At 40.9% G+C, this 19,990-nt stretch overlaps 2 protein-coding genes across 3 annotated transcripts; both read left to right on the forward strand.

Moving 5' to 3' along the window:
- Positions 1-2,010: 2,010 nt before the first annotated feature.
- si:dkey-16n15.6 (organic solute transporter subunit alpha) lies at positions 2,011-6,149 on the forward strand. Its single transcript, XM_034696395.1, has 8 exons — positions 2,011-2,124; positions 2,206-2,301; positions 2,413-2,564; positions 2,656-2,729; positions 2,821-2,976; positions 3,650-3,761; positions 4,264-4,516; positions 5,348-6,149. The coding sequence occupies exons 2-8, from the start codon at positions 2,235-2,237 to the stop codon at positions 5,776-5,778; spliced, it is 1,245 nt and encodes a 414-aa protein (XP_034552286.1). The 5' UTR covers positions 2,011-2,124; positions 2,206-2,234; the 3' UTR covers positions 5,779-6,149.
- Positions 6,150-7,807: 1,658 nt separating this feature from the next.
- Positions 7,808-15,422, forward strand: LOC117821288 (histone-lysine N-methyltransferase SUV39H1-like). Of its 2 annotated transcripts, none has more exons than XM_034695452.1 (6): positions 7,808-7,924; positions 8,839-8,984; positions 10,840-11,502; positions 11,794-11,940; positions 12,050-12,179; positions 13,629-15,422. In XM_034695452.1, the coding sequence occupies exons 1-6, from the start codon at positions 7,906-7,908 to the stop codon at positions 13,760-13,762; spliced, it is 1,239 nt and encodes a 412-aa protein (XP_034551343.1). In that variant the 5' UTR covers positions 7,808-7,905; the 3' UTR covers positions 13,763-15,422. The 2 variants fall into 2 exon arrangements, with proteins under 2 accessions (XP_034551343.1, XP_034551345.1); XM_034695454.1 differs by having other exon boundaries at positions 7,883-7,924; positions 10,843-11,502; positions 13,629-15,070.
- Positions 15,423-19,990: the final 4,568 nt, after the last annotated feature.

Raw genomic sequence — 19,990 nt, forward strand, 5'->3', positions numbered from 1 at the left:
CCTCCAGAAGTTCTCCGATGACACAGCCATCGTCGGGTGTGTGTCTGAGGGGGACGAGCTGGAGTACAGGGAGGTCATCATGGACTTTGTCGACTGGTGTGAGCTAAACCACCTTCAGCTCAACACCAGCAAGACCAAGGAGATGGTGATCGACTTCCGCAGGAAAACACCCCAGACTACACCAGTGAACATCCAGGGATTGGACATCAAGAGGATGGAGACCTACAAATACCTGGGTGTTCACCTCAACAACACACTGGACTGGTCACACAACACCAACATCCTGTACAAGAAGGGCCAAAGTTGTCTGCACCTGCTGAGAAGACTGAGGTCCTTCGGAGTGTGAAGGACTCTGTTACGGACATTTTATGACACTGTTGTAGCGTCTCCTTTCTTTTATGCAGTGGTCTGCTGTGGAGCAGGGAGCACAGACAGGGACAGGAAAAGACTTAACAGACTGGTCAGGAGGGCCAGTTCTGTCCTGGGCTGTCCTCTGGACTCCATAGAGGAGGTGGGTGAGAGGAGGATGTTTGCCAAGCTGACATCCATCATGGACAATCCCTCTCACCCCCTGCATGAGACTGTGGGGTCCCTGAGCAGCTCCTTCAGCAGCAGACTGAGACTCCCACCCTGCAGGACGGAGCGCTACCACAGGTCCTTCATCCCATTTGCAATCAGACTGTTTAACACCAGCACTGCTGTGTCCTGTTAATCAGCTGTTCTCATCTTTCATTACACTACATGGAAGTTACTATGTGACTTGGCACATTCACAAATAACTACTGTATCCATCTGAATCGCACTGTTCTTCATACTGTGTATGTTTGTTTTTAAATAACGTGGTGCATTTTTATATTGTTCAATAACTTACCTATCTATTTATCAGATAGAAGTGTACATAGTGTGTATATATCTGTAATAGTTGCCATATTTTATTTTATTTTTTACTTTACTTTATTTTATTTCATTTTATTTTATTTTACCCTTGTCATTGCTATTATTACTGTTATTATATTTTTTAACTTTGTTAGTACATTGTTGTATATCCCTGTCCCGGGTTGTAAGCTGCTGTAACAATAGAAACAAATAAAGTATATCTTATCTTATCTTATCTTAGAAATGTTGCGGCATCTGTTGGACATTTTCTTAGTAGAAGATCCTTTTTTCATTTGAGTTAAATCACCGCAAAAAATATATATTTTTAATTTTCTGTCACCTGACTTCAAAATATTATAAACACATAGCACTCTTGCTCTAATAACATAAGCGCTCAGTGAGGAGTGCTTACTACGGAAGAGGATTAGGGCCCCATTATAAAAATAATAGTTCTGGGGTGTCATTGGCCTAGCAGTGTAAGCGCATGCCTAAGCGGCAACCTCTGGTCTCAAAATATGAAACCCATGCAGGAGTGTTATAAACTGCAGTTCATTGAGCGTCCACTTGAGGCTGGCTGCAGAAACACCGCAAACCACATACACACCCATTCAAAAAAGAAGTTCTTTGCAGCAATAATAATCATGTTTACAGCCTGGTTGAAAAAACTGTTTAGGTCTGATTAGCTAATTTCTCTATCGGCACACACTGGGGGTGAATTTTTTCTAATTCTACAGTTCAGAAAATATTAAGATTACGAGTTTTGCCCATTTAGGACATGAGTGACTTGACTGACAGGTGGGAACACATAGCTGTTGGCTAGGAGGCTCAAAGCCCACCTCTACCTCACACTAGCTCAGCAGAAGTTAGGTTGACCTCAGCATATACAATATGGCTCCCGCTGATGATTTCATTTATATCTTATTGGTACTTAAAAAGCACAGCTCGTCTCCTTTGTGATGAAAACATTATATATTTACCGCCAAATAATATCCCCTTTCCGTTTTGTGAAATGTTGTGTTCTCTGAAATGTTGTGTTTTCTGAAATGACGTGTTTTGCCCTTCAGGTACCAGCCTCAAGTACCAGCAGTCTGCAGGATGGACTTGGATCCCTCACCTATGCTCTTACCTGTCTCCAGTCAATCATTAACGCCTATCGTCTGAGAGGAAGCGCACAGATCAACACGGAAATGTCAGCACAGAAGAAAACTGCTCCAAACAGCGTGAGGATTCATCCCTGATCAGAGGACGGTTAGTGTGGAGCTTAAGGCCATCAATCAATCCTTGGTGGCAGTGGTTGATCTTTTCCTGTGTGTGTTTGCTGTGTGACAGGTGTGCACAGGTGTGAAGTTATACAGAGAATGGGGAGGACGACAAACTGCAGCTGGATTGAGCCTGAGATCCCGCTGTCATCACAGTTCTTTAGTGGTGAGTGACTTTTCTTTACTTTCACCTTCATATTGTTCATCATCAACCTTTATTTACGCCTTGTAATCTGATGTTTACCTACAAAAAATGTGTGATTGTGTTTTCTGTCAGTCATCAAAGATGAGCTGTGGCTCTTCCTCATCCCGGCTGGCCTGGCTGTCATCATCCTCGGTGTGTTTCTAGAGGAGTTGGGCTTCTTCCTGCGCCACACCCGCTCGTCCAGGCGGAGACGGCTCTACCTGTGGATATTAGGGATGTACCCGGTAACTTCAGCATCCTCTTCTACACTCTTAACTCCAACACTAAGAGTCTGACTCATCTGAGAAATAATTAATGTCTGGTCTTTGTGTTCAGGTGTTTGTAATCACCTCCCTCATCGCGCTGTATGTGCCTCGCTCCTCCTCTCTGTGTAATTTCATCGCCTCACTGTGAGTAATAAGAGTCTTGAAGTTATTATAAGACCACCTGTCATGCATTGCTTCCACACATGGCTGCTCTTCTCTGAGCACCATTCTGCAGGTATCACTCCATCACCTTGCTGAAGTTCATGGGGCTGATCACAGACTTCTTCGGAGGGAAAGCTCGGATGCTCTCCGCTCTGTCGGGACAGCAGGTATCTCCGGATCCGTTCCCCTGCTGCTGCTGCTGCTGCCTCCCCATGGTGTCCATCAACAGGTACACACTTCACCTTACACAGCTGAGAAACAAACAGAAATGTGATCTTGAAAGAGCTGTCAGGTGTGATTGTAGCAGCTGGATGGACTGTGTATTAGGGGCAGAGAAAACCTCCTAGAAGTAAAGGATGGTCTGATTGTTTTGATGCCTATGACAAATTGACTCACTTCTGCCTTGATTTATTCTCTCAGTAAACATTTTTCTGATGAGCTTTTGGTCTTCATCTCTAGATTTAAGTCTTCCTCAATGCAACATTATGTTTGTTCTGTAAAATGTCTCCTCGGTCCATCTTCACACTCTTTCTCTATTAATCGGTTGAACACAAGCATCAACCTCCGGTCTCAAAATATGAAGCCCATATGGAAGTGTTATAAACTGCAGTTCATCCAGAATCCACTTGAGGCTGGCTGCAGAAATACCAGAAACCCAAAACACACCAATTCAAAAAAGACGATATTTGCAGCAGAAATAAACATGTTTACAGCCTGATTTTAAAAAACGGTTTCGGTCTACATTGCTAAATTCTCTATCAGCACACACTGTACGGGGGGTGAATTTTTTACATTTGTACATTTTAAAACAATTAGATAAGTGTGAAGTCATCTTGAATAAAACACGTTGCTGCTCTTGCTGTTGGTATGTTGACATTTCCCCCCCCCTCTCTTGTTTGCAGCAGCAGCCGTGTTTGGATGATGGCGGCTGTGCTGCAGCTCTCTGTGGTCCGCAGTATTTTGTTCTTTGTCACTCTGGTTCTGTGGACAGATGAACAGTACGACTACGGTGATGTGAGTCGATGATTCAGATCTCAGTGCTTATTCTGCTATCATGCATTACGCTGACGATGTGCTGTTCTTCTTCAGCTCTTCATGTTCTTCTGCATGCTCGTACAGCTGTGCGGTCTTTTGCAAAAACAGCCGCCCTAATGGCCTCATTAAGCTTCAGATGATGAACTTCCTTAAGTACAAAACTTTAATGTTTCCATGCAGAGATGGTCTGAAAGTAGGCGCTGTTATCTTCATGTGTAGGAGGCTGCACAACCAGCAACTGTTTGAGATGAATCATTATAGCAGGAGGATGTAGCTTAGAAGATCAGACTCATACTGCCCTGCATTATAACTCAATGATACTTAAAGAAGAGAGGGGCGTAAGAACTGGAGACGCAAAACAAACACAACATATGCAATTTGAAGCAAACAGAAGCCTAATTCGCAGACAGTCAACTTTTAATGTGTTATTTTGAGTTGACGGATAAAAATCAGTGACGTTGACTTTTTTTTGGATCTGCAGGTTGATTCTGTCGACCCCAACCTGTATGTGAACGCCGTCATATGCGTGTCAACATTTTTGTCATTTTATGGCCACCTCCTGTTCTACAAAGCCACAAAGAGCGCTCTACATGGCTATGGCCTCAGAGCCAAATTCATCTGCATCATCGTGGTGTTGGTGCTATGCGGCCTGCAGAGCGGCATTTTGGAGACCATGGGAGCTCTGGAGGTGATCCCCTGCACACCGCCCTTCTCTGTCCTCACCAGGTCCCAGTGTAAGTCTCAACACTTGTGGCCTCTTTGAGTCTCAAGTCTTGACAATCATTCTCATCTCATGTAGTTACATCCGTAGAGACTCCTGAAACAAAAGCACAGGGAGTTGTTTTTTTTGGCATGCTGATGATGAACTTCAAGGAATCACACAGCTGTATGATAGCTTCACAGGAATCAGATGGCAGCTCTTCCCCTCTGAGTTAGGGCCTGTGTACATTAACAGCATTTCTTCTTCGCTGGCACCGCCCACAAACTCATTTTCAGAGCACTTCTCACTTTGCCAGGAGTCCTGCAACACTTTCTCTTCCCTCAGTAGTGACCTTTAAAGTCACCTTTAAAATGCTCTGTGTGCTTCATCTTTGCTTTGATTCAGTAGCATTTAAGATGGTGTCGTAGCATTAGCATCACCTCTAAACCTGGGAATTGTACACTGAAAAAACAAGGTGGTACAGGTTGTCACCATTTTTGTTTGACAAAGTTGATATCAGAAGTCCCGCCTCTTCTTGATTCTTTTTAGTCGGTGGTCAAGAAATGTAAACATAATAGGCGCTGCTAGCACAAACATCAGCGTTAGTGGACACAGGTCTTTAAATAGCAGAGGCTTGTTTTTCTTTAAGCTGCATGAAATTCAACAAGTAAGAGATAAGGTATTGTGAGCAGCAAATTAGAATCCTGACTCCTGCGTGAAGCGGACAGGTCATGTTCACCTTGAAGAACTTCTGATTCACATAACCACCCGTTTACGATACATTATTCTGCTAGTTATCGGGCTACCAGCTGAAGACATAAACAAGTTAATACAACAAAGTTCATTTCTGTTTGTCTGACCTCAGTGATCTACCACTACTGTGTCATCGTGGAGATGTTCTGCATTGGCTTATACGCCCGCCACACTTTCCGTAAGGTGGAGCCGTTTCTGATGGAGGATGTGGAGATGGCAGTCAGCGTGATGGAGAAGGCTGTTCAAACAGACGACATTCAGAGAACTCATCCAGACCCAGGCTGTCTGTCTGAGGAGGTCTGGCCCTCCCGTGGGAGCATCAGTGCCTCCAATCCCAGCTACAGTAACATAGAGGACAGTCTGTGCAAGATAGAGCATGCACCTCTGGAGGGTTTCCTCTTCCCTCCAACCAGAGGTCAGAGGTCACGCAGACCAGAACCAGTGGAGCTAAGGTCTGCAGAGGAGCCTGATGCAGACGTGACCCACATTACTGTCAGGGCTGATGTCAACTATCAGGACTCAAAGGATGTCACTGTTGTTTAACAAAGAAAGGAAGGCAGACCTGAAACACACAGTGATGATCACATGGGGATGTTGATGGCTTGGATCTGTGGCCATAGATCCAGCAACCTGTGCTGAGACGAAAAATGCAACAATGAGGAGTCCCCAAACCTTTACAGCTTATGTTTTAAAGGTTTTAAGGTTTTAAACTGTGCAATACTGACACAAGACGCTACAGAATGAGGAGACTTTCATTACTCGGACTTGTCATTGTCAAAGTTTCCAGAAATGTTGCAGCTTCAAGCTCCGTAAAATCTTCAGACCTGATTATTTTACTACTTCCTTATAGTTTTTTGTACATATTTATGCCACACAAGTAATGTCAGCTCTTTTTTCCCCCATGCATTGTTTGAATGTACAAGTAAAATATAACTGTAAAAAACACACCTTTGTTTTTAATGCTAAAGCTTACAAAATTTGGTATGAAAAGGATTTGTGCTTTTCTGTTTGAAAAAATACACAACATGGATAAATTTACTTTGGGCTTAAATTAGTGCATATTTGAGAACAGAAGTGCAACTTTTGGCGGTGGAAATGAAAATGGAAACTGGTTGTAATTACTTCATAATTTCTGCAGAAATCTCAAGTTCTATCAAGCTTCAGTGTCATTTTAATACTAGATTTTAATATGACATGGCTTCACAAATCACATCACACAACTGTGTTTGACTGCTTTAACACTTACAAATACAGATTGCTCCAGAGAATTTAATTTAATTCACAACCCTTAGGACTACATAACAGCTAAACACAAAATATAGAATTAGATATTTCACCAATGAGGGGATTTATAGGGAAGAGGATGAGGGCCACTGAAAATAAAAAAAATGTGGATGATGGGTGAATTAAAACCATAGACTGTATAAAATATGGAAGTAGTATCCATGACGTCACACATCTGTTTCTGAAGCGCTGTTTTGAGGCCAATCGTCGTCTGCAGCCATATTGCTGCTGTCGAGCCAATGTGAGGTAAAGAGGTGGGCTTTGAGCCTCCTAGCCAACAGCTACAGTGTTTCCGCCTACCAATCAAGTCAGCTGTGCCTCTCATTGGAAGACTCGTAATCTAAATATCTTCGAAATTGCTGCGTTAGAGCCCCCCCCATCAGTGTGTGCTGATAGAGAAATGAGCTATCCAGACTACACTCGTCTTTTGTACCAGGCTGCAAACATGTCTGTTTCTGCTGTAAAGATCGGCTTTTTTGAATTGTTGTGTATGTGGTTTCCGGTACATCCGGAGCCAACCTAAAGAGTATCCTTGATGAACTGCAGTTTTTAGCACTTCCGCATTGGACTCATATTTTTAGGCCAGATGTTGCCGCTTGGTAAAAAGATTTTTTTAAGATGTAATTTTTTTTTAAATTCTGAGATTTAAGTCAGTATTCTGACTTAAATCTCAGAATTCTGATTTTAATTTCAGAATTCTGGCTTTGATCTTAAATTTCTTAATTTATAATTTAAAATTAATCTCTTACTCTAAGCTCAGGATTTAAAAAAGTCCTACTTAAAAGTTTTTTCCTCCCTCACCTTCCAAACATTTTTTTCAGTGGCCCTAATCCATTGCATTGCTTTATCCATTGTAGAGGCACTTGAGAGAGCATTCCATCAGGATTTATCTGCTCTAAGGGCACCTAAAACTGCAGATAGTCACGTTATACTTCCTGTAAGAGTCTGTAAAGACATTTTGTGATTTTTCACCAGGGGACATTTATTAGGAGCTCTTAGCTTTGTTAAATTGTGCTGCTTTATTACAAAAGCCATGTTAACAATGGCTCTACAACACATTTGAGTTTATAATGTAATGGGTGTGCGCTTCAATGTGCTGCTTAAAGGTTGTCACTGTTTTCTTTAATCTAAAAACAAGGAAATATTGTTGTAACAATCTGTTGCCGTCTGAAGTAACTATTGAGCTCTGTTACTGCTGCCTCTTATCTGAATTCAACTAACTTCCTCCGACTGTTCGCCTTACGGTCTGACCTGCTGACTAGCTCTGAGCCAATCAGAGGGCTAGAAGATGACGTTCATCCAATCAGCATCCGTCTCTGTCTTTGCTGCGTCACAATCCTCCCCACCACTGTGAGCTGCTCTTATTTTGGCGGCTGTGCGGGCAACATGGCGGAAAATTTGAAAGGTAACTCACAAGGACTACATATGACTTTAAATGTTGTTATAGGCGTATTTACAGTTCGGATTAAATTAAGTCTGAGTTCCAACTCTTTAAAGACTTTGAAGGTAAAGGCTTGTCAATCGATGAGAACAGATAAATCCAACGAGGGGTTGTGAATGTTTTTATCATGGTGACTGAAGGAGGCGAAGTTAGTGCAGATGAAGTAATCACGCACTTAAATGCTGATAGTTGTCTGGATATCGATTGCTTGTGAATGACGATCATCCTTGTGCAAACATATATACGATTTATATTCAATTAACCATGAATTAGTTGCTTTTCGACGTTATTTCGTCAACCTGCATTGTCGAGGCAGGCTTTGTGGTTTAGCGGCAAAACGGTATCTTTAACGCGCCATGCAGCCTCTTCTCTGTATGGCCAGCGTGTGTTTTCGGGATGACATTTCAAGTGATTATTAAGTTGAATTACATTAAGCAGCAGTAGAACACTGTAAACTCATATTTCTCAGCTGTTGTTGAAGTTGTGAGCACATAGTTCAGTGAACTGCGCATGTTGGCGTGCTTTCAGTGTAATACCACACTGCCGTTTCGTCGGTTCAAAGCGCAATTTTCAGATTAAAAATGCGATTTAAAAACTCTGAAGTGTTTATCAGTTAGTTGCATGTATGCCGATTTATCATATGCATTCTTATTTTGTCACTTAGTATGAAATATTTGTGTTATTGCTTTGCACATGTCAGCAATAAGCAGGGTCTTTTTTAAATTGCATGATTTTTAAATGGGGCTTGGTGTTGGTAGGTTTGACTCTAACGTCAGTCTTTTAACTTTATGATTGCATTTAGCTGTTTTTGTTTTTATTTACATTTGTGATTGTCTCCTTTAACTCTTAATAATAATAATATTATTATTACTGTGAAGTTTGCAGTGTGCCCTGTAAGCTGTCCTGGGCAGAGCTGGAAGCCCTCTGTCGTGCTGAAGGGCTCTACTGCAAAGAGCTGGGGGTGAACAAAGCCAACTTCAAAGACTACGAGGTGGAGTTCTTGTGCGACTACAAGAAGAATAAGGTGAGAAATTAAACAGTACATCTCTAATGTTAAACTCAGTATTTAGGCTGTGCAGCAACAACCCCTGTATAATTTAGAGCTCAGGCTGTGTCCATATCTACATCACCAAAGCCTCCTCCCTTTCTTATCCGCCATCCATACTTTGCTCTGTTGTGTATTGACAACATATCACATCTAAAGTTGTGGGGCTTCATTTATGTAACTGGGCAGAGCATCCAAATCAAAAGTATATATGCACAAACAAAAGTTCAACAAAGTGTATCTGCAAAAAGTCACCAAAAAGAAACAGCCAAGGCTCTATTGTCTTAAAACATTAACACATGGACAAGCTGTCTCAGTTAGCCACTGAACTTTCCAAATTAAGCATCAATTTATGCATATTCCAGAGTTATATTACAGCATACTTACTCAACATATAATTTAAAATCAAGCTTTGTGCAATGTACACAGTATTTAAAAAACATCGCTAAGAAGATATAATAAACCACAGTTTTCAACATGATTATTCACCAGTTTTTACCATCTCTATGCACATTTCCTCTCATCAAGTTTAAATACCTAGTGTTTCCGAAAAAGGTGCCTTACACATATACCACGCCCGTTTTTGCATCAAGAAAGCAAACATTGAAAAGCTGACGCTGAAAGGTCGAACTTTGCAATTGTATTTCAATTGGAACATAATTTTTTATTTAATGATTTAATGTTCTCACCCTGCGAAGGATCAGAAATGTGTTCTTAATAGACACTTTAAGGATCAGTCCAAACAGGTTTCAAAGTTATTTAATTCTGCTGTCATACATGTTTTGAAGTTGAAAATGTCCTGTAAGGAAATTTACACTGTTCTTGTAATAATAATAATCATCATAATAATAATAATAATAATAATAATGACCTTTATTTATATACACTTTTATAAATCTACATTACAAGTGCTTTACAATGCATCAAAGGACAGGTGCAAAATAAAGAACATTTTAAAAGACCATACAATTAGTGCAAGTACCATTGCTATTAAAATAACAAAAAATTATAAAAACGAAATAAAACAGGACCCTGTGTGAGACACTTTGATCAAATAAAATGAGGTAATGCTCTCCGATTTAAAAGTCCGTTTTGAGAAATGACTTAAAGGAGAGCACAGTATCTGCCAACCTAATTACCTCAGGCAGTTCATTCCACTGCTGTGGGGCCCGGACTGAAAACGCCTTGTCCCCCCTTGTTTTAAGCAGAGTTTTTGGGACCGAAATCATGGAGTGTACAGTGTGAAACTTCCTGAAATTAACAGTGGTGCCTCTTTAGACGAGGCACATCACCACAGGTGAAGAAAAATCTATTTTCTTTTAACCTTTTCTGCAGCAAATATTTCTGATGAATGGCACATCTGACTTTTAAAAGACAGCAGGATTGGAAAACATGACGTACACGTCCGGGACAAGATAGGCAAAGATATAAGAGGAATCAATGACCACCAAACCGGAGACAGAGTTCCTCATTGGAGCTTTAAACATGAGATCATGGGAACATTTCTTTTTTAGTTTTTATCAAACAAAGAGAGGTTCACTTCTGCACTGAGCTTTACTACAGAGTCAGCCTCCAGATAGGTTTCAGCTTAGAGCTCTTATACTGTGGAAAAGGAATATATTAAGATACTTTGTGAATCATCTGTTACTACATAGAAATGAAATATGAAATGATCAGTCTGTAATATTTCATATCCTATTTGCAGTAAACAGTTTTTTCTTGCGGAGAAGTGTTTTAATCTGACTCCGCTCTTTGGATTTGATTTAAATTCATACGCTTAGATTGCAAATTATAAAAAATGTCTGTCCCTAACTGAAGTTGTTGTGTGTTTGAGGAGGAGGAGGAGTTCTACCTGGTGAAGTGGAGGGGCTTCCCTGAGTCGGATAACACATGGGAACCCAAGAGGAACCTGAAATGCCCCAAACTGATGAAGCAGTTCCACCTGGATCTGGAAAAAGAGCTGAGGCGCCACAAGAGACGCTGCATCCCTAAGAAGCTGGATAAGGAAGTCTCCTCATTCCTGGTGCAGAAAGCCAAAGTGCGTCAGAGTCTGCAGCGCTGGGAGGCCCACTTGAACCACATCCAAAACAGCCCAGGTCGAATTTACGTCATCAACGATGTAGACTTTGAGGGCCCACCAAAAAACTTCACCTACATCAACACCTACAAAGTAGGGCAGGGCATCGTGCTGGACGAGATGGCGGTGGGTTGTGATTGTAAGAACTGCCTAGAGGATTCGGTGAACGGCTGCTGCCCGGGCGCCTCGCTGCAGCGTGTAGCCTACAACGAGAAGGGGCAGCTCCGTATCCGCGCAGGGAAGCCCATATACGAGTGTAACTCTCGGTGCAGCTGTGGCTCCGACTGTCCGAACAGAGTGGTGCAGAAGGGCATCCAGTTTGACATGTGCATCTTTAGGACAGAAAACGGGCGGGGGTGGGGCGTCCGCGCGCTGCAGCGCATCAGGAAGAACACATTCGTCATGGAGTACGTGGGAGAGGTAAGACCTGGGGTTTCATCATCATCATCAGGAAATTCATTTGGAGCTTTTTAAGTGACATCCTGATGTATGTAAAAGAAATCCACAGGTTTTGGAAATAACCAGCATAATTGTGCATAAGAGTCAAGAAGAAGAGCATGGCTGAAGCTCAGAATATTAGATACATAATGAATCAGGATTCAGGTGATTTATTTTGGATAAGACTCTGTACGTACATGCACATGCTAAAGTAAATAACTTCTGCACTGAGGTGTAGGTCCAAGTAAAGTCAACCCTTCTTGTTTCCTTCAGATCATCACGACAGACGAAGCAGAGAGGAGAGGTCACGTGTACGACCGTCAAGGCTCTACGTATCTGTTTGACCTGGACTACGTGGAAGACGTCTACACAGTGGATGCTGCGCACCAAGGCAACATCTCTCACTTTGTCAACCACAGCGTGAGTGTCTCTTTATAAGCAGTCTAATCTTATGCAGGGAAATATTCAGAGTATCTTGATATTTGCAGTCTGCACAGAAAGCCTCTGACATCAGTTTCCTTCTCTGCAGTGTAACCCCAACCTGCAGGTATTTAACGTGTTCATCGACAACATCGATGAGAGGCTCCCGAGAATCGCTTTATTTTCAACACGGTCCATCCGGGCAGGAGAGGAGCTCACCTTCGACTACAAAATGCAAAGTAAGTGTCGTCAGCTCGGCAGATCTTTTTAGATTAAACTCTGAGCAGAGCATTTAGAAAGTTACAGCAGCAAGGACAAACTTCCTTTAACAGGCAGAGACCTCGAGCAGGACCAGACTCATGTTAGACACACATCTGCTGAGACCGTGTTGGAGAGAGGGATAGAGAGAGATGAAGAGAGAGAGAGATGATAGTGGGAGACAGTAGTAGTTGTAGCAGCTGGAGTCTGGCACGTCCACAGCAGCAGGCCGTCTACAGCAGAGATCCAGAAGAACCTACGAGACAAGGGAGCTCAGAGACTCCATAAAGGTCTGTGGTTAGTAACTTTAATGGGACGGGAAGAGTTAACGTAAGTGACAGGCAGACAGAGGAGAGAGAGGAAAAGACAGGATCCCCATGTATCAGTTCCCCCGGCAGTCTAAACCTGTAGCAGTCTAAGCCTATAGCAGCATAAATAAGAGTTGGTCCAAGCCTGAGCCAGCTCTAACTCTAAGCTTTATAAAAAAGGAAAGTTTAAAGCCTTATCTTAAAAGTAGAGAGGGTGTCTGCCTCCCGGATCCTGACTGAGAGATGATTTTAGAGGAGAGGTGCCTGATAACTTGAGAGACTTTAGGTACGACGAGCAGGCCTGCATGTTGGGAGCGTAGTGTTCTAGAGGGCAATAGGGCACTATGAGCTCTTTAAGATACAAAGGTGACTGACCATTAAGAGCTTTGTACGTCAGAAGAAGGATTTTATTTGTAGTTTGCAGAAAGGTGATTGAGTGTATAAATGAACAGAGTGCTTGTAAATATGCACTGGGATCTGTTTCCAAATATAGCAACTATAATTTGATGTATCAACTTGTATAAACTTTAAATCAAGTAATTTAAAGGCAAAAAATGAGCCTTTAACTGGATCGCAGGAGGGAAAAAGCCCATATTTTCTCAACAATCCCACGTCACACACCTGTGTCGGCTTCGGTAAACGTCGGACGGACAGTTAGTCAGGTGATAATCCGTGCCTCTGTCGCTGGCTGAAACGTTACAATTCATAGAAACAGTCGACAACCCTTGTCGTTGCATGTAAGCAATGCAATGGCAGACGGATATTTGATGTCCCGACGTTATTTTTGAGGCTACTGAGAGGTCAGCTAGCATGAAAGCACAGGGAGAGAAGAAGAAGAAGAAATTGATGGAGACCTTGCTTTGAAAAAGAACAGCACCTTTCTTACTTTGGATTTATTTTGGATTCGAAGGAGACAGTGAGTTGTGGAAAGGTAATGTGTGAATTATGTATATTATTAATTATATTATTAATGTTGGAACAATACTTTCCCACATTGCAAAATATCCAGGCCCCGTCATGTTCACCATCGGTCGGTGTCATGCTGATTTTTTAAAATCTTTATGCTTGATAAAAGCCGGCGTCTCTAAGGACACCTCACTAACCTCTCCTGTCTGTTTCCAGTCGATCCTGTGGACACAGAAAGCACCAAAATGGACTCCAGTTTCAGTCTTGCCGGTCTCCCGAGCTCTCCGAAGAAGAGGATCCGAGTGGAGTGTCGGTGTGGATCGGACTCGTGTCGAAAATACCTGTTCTGACAAGAGACTGCTCTTAACATAACACGCGTTATGTGTGAAGATGTGGACATTTGTACAGATTTGTATATACTTTCTTTTGTTGCTTTGAGGCTGATATTCTCCGTCACTGTGTTTCTGTATACATCATGAACTCTTCTGAGATGAAAACACTGATCAAAAGTGGCAAATGTGTCAGAATTGAAGACTCAATCGGTGGATTGTTTTATCGCTTTAGGCCAATGTTAGATACGTTTCTCTGTCCCCTTTTTAATAGCTGTAAATAGAGAAGTGAGCATGTTTATACATAAGGTGAAGCAAACAGTCAACATTTTCCAATGAAATGCAATAATGAAATAATAATGCCAGTTCTTGATTTTGCACACACAAAACGAAAAGCAGGGATGTGATTTGTGCAGGTAAATCCATAATCCTGGATTTCCTGACGTGAAGAATTGACCTACACAGCACTGAAATACGTGATGGCACTTTTCTTTCCAGGTACCCGTACTAATCTTTGTGTAGAGCATGAACTCATCCTTGCTTTTCTCTGATGCCAATCGCGTGTTGTCCAGCAGTTGGATTTTCTGCCGTCACTGATCCTTTGTTCCTTCAGCAGAAATCCTCTCACGCATTCTGGAGTTTACGTTTGGAGATCAAATGTGAATCTATTTTCTCTACATTGAATTTTTGTAATGAAGTGTCACCTTTTCTTTGTGCTTCGCATCAAGGTTTCATTTTTTTCATCCCACTGCTCATGCTCAGCTGATTTAAGAGTCGATTTAAAATCTCACTTCGCTGAAAGAGTTGGTTCTGTGGGATTGTTTTTGTCTCTCTTCTGGATGTCAACACTAGAAGTTAAAAGTGCTCTCTGCTGCAGAACACTGCCTTTTCCGCATGAACTTAAAGTCTTCTTTAGAAACGCCTATCTGTGCAACTCATCTCAAGACTCCTTACTATACCTTTAACACATTTTGAAGTGGGTGTCAGTTTGTCAGAAATATTACCCATCTTCACTCGTCTACCGTTAAAAAAATGTAGGTTTGTAGGTGATTGTTTTAAAGCTCCTGTGAGGAGTTTTTTTAAAGTAATAAATCTGATGCATTTGTGTAACTTGCGGAAAACAAACAAACCTGTCACGAAGAACCTGTTATTTTGATCAATTTACATTTAAGGCCTGGATTGACAAAATTAACAAAACCCTAAAGTTCTCACAGGAGCTTTAAGTATGGGACCATTTGTAACAGTTTTACCTACAAACCAACACTTGATACACTTCACGGGTCTCTTCAATATATCAGTCACTATGCAATAAACCTTTATCAACCTCTACACCAAACTCTGCTGACACTGCTGCTCAGTTTGTCTCACTGTTCAGCATCATCGTCGTACAGTTTCACACAGGTTAGAAGCTCTGTTCAGCATTTCTAACCTACCAAAGATAAGAATCGCACATTAAGAAGAAACTCGGTGACAGAACTTCGTACAAACATCATTAACCTGTTCGTGTTTAAAAAGTAGGATTGTGATTTCATTGAACTTCCTGTCACTTGTGACTGTACAGTATCAAGATGTGCTCAAATAGATGATTTTGTACATAAACATTTTAGTTTTTTAGAACACCAGAGTGTGAATTTATTTTAGGGTGAGGACAAAACAATGGAAATAAATTCTTAAAAAGTTATCTTGTGTTTCATTTTCTTTGTTGCAGATTTACTGGTTTAGGAGTGATATCCACCTTATTCCACTAGATGGTGCTTTTGATCAGTTTTATCTTTCAGCATCTGTATAGAGACTATCTTTGAGATTTATTCCCCCCATATTTTTCCAAAATATGTTCTTAACCACATTTATAAATATCCCATCATGACCACTGGTGTACAATCGCTGTGTGGGAATCACTGATGAAAACAGCAACATGGCTGGTTATTAGAGGCACACATCAGTGAGGTAGAAGTTGTACCTTTACCTTAAGTGAACTCAAGTGTCTGGTACATGTTGTATTTATTGAATCTGGATCTTGTTTTGTCTGGAGTAATTAACGGTGAGGTAAGTCGGCATGAAAGTAGAAGGATCATGACATCAATGTCTGGCCTAATTGTGTCAATCAGCTCCTGTCTTCTTCAATCCGACCAGTCCTTTAACCTGAGGGTGTCTACCTCAAATCATGTGGCAGGGATTTCTCTGGATTTGGTGGATTTGTGGCGGATCAGGACTCTGAGCTCACAGTGAGGTAGACACTAGGGGTTTGATGTCACTGAAAAGTGAAAACCACATTAGACAGGTAGCTTGTGTCTGGGTCAAATGAAACCACAGTGCTTAGTTTAGACCTCCAAAGGCTTTTATTTTGAAGTAATTTGGTTTCCATTATCTTTTTTTTTCATACTGACCATTCAAACTCAAGCCCTTACTGCTTAAAAATGTCTAGACTCTCAAAGACTTTGTCATCAAAATTATTATGTAAAGAATAATGTCTAGGGAACGGGTGGAAATGTGAATTAGAATCCAAACAGGGTGAACAAGACCCTTCTTATGGTTTCAGTGACTTTGTAGCGAGCTTAGAGATGCTCTCCCAGCTCTGCTGCCGTTGCCTGGATTGCAGGACAGGATGTTGCTCCACTTTTCCCTATCTGCTATCTCCCCATACCCTATTGAGGTCCAGTAGCTCCTCAGGCTGCTCTCACATCGGTGCCCACTAACTGTCATTATTTCCCCACCCTCAATACCGGCCTGAAACCACTAATGTTTTTACCACATTGTCAACAGGCAGAGGGGTAATGAGACAGACTACTTTCTGTGGATTGATTTGATGTGGCGTCTAATCAGGTTGTCCCTGTGTCCCTTTAACAGGTGTGTGATCAGGTTGTCTCAAGTATTGCTTATGTTGTTGAGAATTAATCACTGTTGTTAAGGGGTTTTGACCGATCAGAAGCATTCTTTTGTATTCTGTTCCATTCAGTTCCTTTACATTCCATTCTACTCTGTCCCATTCCATTCTAACAGTTTTTTTTGTTATATTTTTGGGGCTTTTCCACCTTTATTTATAGAGGAAAGGACAGTACATAGTGTAGGAAACTGGGAGAGAGTGGGGGAATGACACGCGGGAAAGAGGCCACAGGCTGGATTCGAAACCCAGACTGCCTGCTACATGGGCGCTCAACTAAACCATTACATTCTAGCATTTATGCCAGTGTCAATTCCTTTCCGTGTATTAATATTATAAAAAAAATGTGTGATCGGGTTTTGACCAATGAAAGGAAGTATTTAACACAGCAGCGGATAATACTGTTTAATATTTTATCGCATAAAAAATGTACGTCTGAAATGGTTGCCCTCTTAAAGTGGTTTTAATACAAAAGAAAAGCAGAGAAATAATGCTCCCTTTTCACCTTGAGTCCAAATCTATCTCTTTACCTTCATTCTCTATCTGCTTTGAGACAACAAGGTCCAAGGTTATAATGAAACTAGATGGTTAATTTCAAATATTGAAGTGTTTCTTTTTTGCCTGAGTGAATATTTAGATGAAAACTCACAACAACAAAGCAAATCAAGCATTTTTTCATGGATTTCGCTTGATTTCAAATATTTTCCTTTACCCAAAAACATTTTAAACTACAAAATTAATATTGCATTTTCCCAACAACATGGACCCTGTGCATACATAATGAAAGATAGGAGTAAAATTCACTGTTCCTGTTCTGTGTAAAAATTCAGCTGGTAGTGTGAGTCCTGAGCAGTCTGAATTATTGAAATCTGTTACAGTTTTTAAGTGTTACAGCCTCTTTCTGTGCTGCACAAACTTCAATCCCAGAAGGTTAAGTGAAATGAGGAAAAACTTTAACACTGTACTTCCTGACCTAGTTTCTCAGGGACTTAGTTGCTGACCGCTTTCACATGACTGCTGTACAAGTTAAGTTTTTGAATGAATTTTCAAAAGTTATTTGTAGTCATTTGTTACCAAACATTTACATGTAAGATAAGAGTAGCTGTCACCTCCAGGTAAGAGGCAGGAAATATGGATGATACGTTGGAGTAGTATAACTGAATTTATACTGTGTGCTGTTACTGTTTTGTCTGATTAAGACACCAAAGAGGCAAAAAAAAAATCAACCACAGCATACCTCGATAAACACTAAGTCCTGATGAGCACCAACCCGACATGCAGTGCAAGGGCTCAATCAGTGCTGCTTGCAGCCCTATAGTTTTCCGATTCATGTAAATGTGGTTTACCATACAATGCAACAAATCTAACAGCCACATCTCAGCACGGTTCGGGCTGTAGCCTGAGACCAACATAAACTAAAATAAAACACAAACCAGCTGTAATACTCTTAAAACAACACTTATTATAAAACCTTGTGTCTTTGTTTCAGTATATTCAGTAGATTAGAAACAGCATTGGGTTGTCCATCATCAATGATCCATTTTAAATAATATTAGCATATCATACTCTTTTACGTTCTGAAAAAAGTCTAGAGCTGTTGGTTGGAGTGTGTGCTCTTTACAGATAGAAATCTGATCTTAGGGTCTGTGTCCACTAACTATTGTTTTTTTTTGCACTGGCTTCACCTAAATCTATACAAAACCTATGGTGTTCAGCATTTTCCGGTCTCTGCACTCCGTGTTCATGGTTGAAAAGAGTTAAACCCGGCATCACTCAGCAATGAGTCCTCTTTCTACCAATCGGCCAATCAAAATCAAGAAGAGGTTAGACTTTGGATATCAACTCTTCAAAAGCAACGATGGAGGAGAAAGTAAAGGCTCCTTTTTTTATAAGACATAATTTCAAGGTCTGCTGCATGATTCCTTTCTTTTGTTTTTAAGATTTCAATGTAAACATCCTTTTCTATAAGCAAATTTGAAACATACAGAGCAATCTAAATCAGACTTATCAAAGAATGCTGTTTGTAGACACAGGCCTTTACCGTTACCGAACAACTCCCCACACAACAACCATCAACCATATTCCCTCAGTTTCTCCACTCTTGTTGGCGTGAAATCATCAGTATGTTAGGCAGGATTTTTCTATAAATGCGTAAGGTGGACTTTACCCACATGTTTGATTCACTCAGTTTTTCTATAATAATGAGTATTTTTTGTCTGTTTTCACGTTACTTTGATAACGGAGCTTGAATTCTTGTGATAACGACAGAAGTTTCCGGTGATCTAGACAGAACCACACACAGACACACACTGTCTTGTGATTATAAGGGTTTGGAGGTTTTTGTTAGAGGGCAGAGGAAGTGTGTGTCTGGTTAATGATTCCCGCTGGGTTAAAAGTGGACAGAGTGGACTATTAAAGGCTGGAGATAAGGCATAAGAGTAGACTGAGTGGCACTGTGAATGCTGACAGAGTGGATTGGACTGAGTCAGAGGGGAATTTTGAGGAGGACAGGATAAATAATGTGTTAGCAAGAGATTCAAATCACAACTTATTTAAAGGAAATTGTTAAATAGAAGAAACTGACTGAATAACTGAAAACATATTAGTCTCTTTGAATAATCTCTAGTGTGGATGCATGTCCGCTAGCCTAAGAGCCTATGTACAGTATTTTCCTCTATCGTAGAAATCATCAACAAAGTTTGTGATTTGCTTTGTTAGGGTCAAATCTCAAGAAACCGGACATCTTGAGGGATTCTTTGTGAGAGACTTGTCAGTTTTTTTGTTGATGTCCTACCCCGTTATATTCTGCTTCACCATCATCTCTAAGTAAATTTCTCACTTGTGTGCACACCATTCCCAGGAAATCTCCCAATCATAATAATGACCTGATCATTTCAATTGAAATTTATTTTCATTACAAAACCAACAACAGAAATCAGAAATCGCCAGAGACATGCGTAATAGCTCAACCACTTTTTTTAATAATACAGAACAAAGGGAAACCGCAGCGTCTGACTGGCCTTCATGATTTCCAGCAGTCAGAAAAATTCCCCTTCACATCCTTCAAAACTCCAAACCTTTTGGTATTAATCTTTTGACTTTGACAGAATGCATTGAGATGAGATTCTTCTTTCCAACATTTAATTTTCTACTTTGAAGTTTAAATGAATAATAATAATAATCTGAAATCTGAAAAGCTCAACCTGTCTGAGGCGTTGTATTTTGAGTTTCCCCCACAGCTGATGATAGCCACTGTGATAAATGCACTTTCTTTTACTTTCACACCAAAACAACCAAAGACTCTTTTGAACATTCGCTTGTCAAATTGGTTTGTGGCTCATTTCCTGCCGTAGCTCAGTCACATCAGC

Source organism: Notolabrus celidotus, chromosome 11 (genome assembly GCF_009762535.1).
Source record: "Notolabrus celidotus isolate fNotCel1 chromosome 11, fNotCel1.pri, whole genome shotgun sequence".
NCBI lineage: Eukaryota > Metazoa > Chordata > Actinopteri > Labriformes > Labridae > Notolabrus > Notolabrus celidotus.

Excerpts from the sequence above, each read along its gene's own strand:
- LOC117821288 (XM_034695452.1), top strand. Across the intron at positions 11,503-11,793 it reads TCATGGAGTACGTGGGAGAG|ATCATCACGACAGACGAAGC; the intron begins GTAAGACCTGGG and ends TGTTTCCTTCAG. Across the intron at positions 11,941-12,049 it reads CTCACTTTGTCAACCACAGC|TGTAACCCCAACCTGCAGGT; the intron begins GTGAGTGTCTCT and ends CCTTCTCTGCAG.
- si:dkey-16n15.6 (XM_034696395.1), top strand. The coding sequence starts at position 2,235 with ATGGGGAGGACGACAAACTGCAGCTGGATTGAGCCTGAGATCCCGCTG. Across the intron at positions 2,977-3,649 it reads CCCATGGTGTCCATCAACAG|CAGCAGCCGTGTTTGGATGA; the intron begins GTACACACTTCA and ends TCTTGTTTGCAG. Across the intron at positions 4,517-5,347 it reads TGTCCTCACCAGGTCCCAGT|TGATCTACCACTACTGTGTC; the intron begins GTAAGTCTCAAC and ends GTCTGACCTCAG.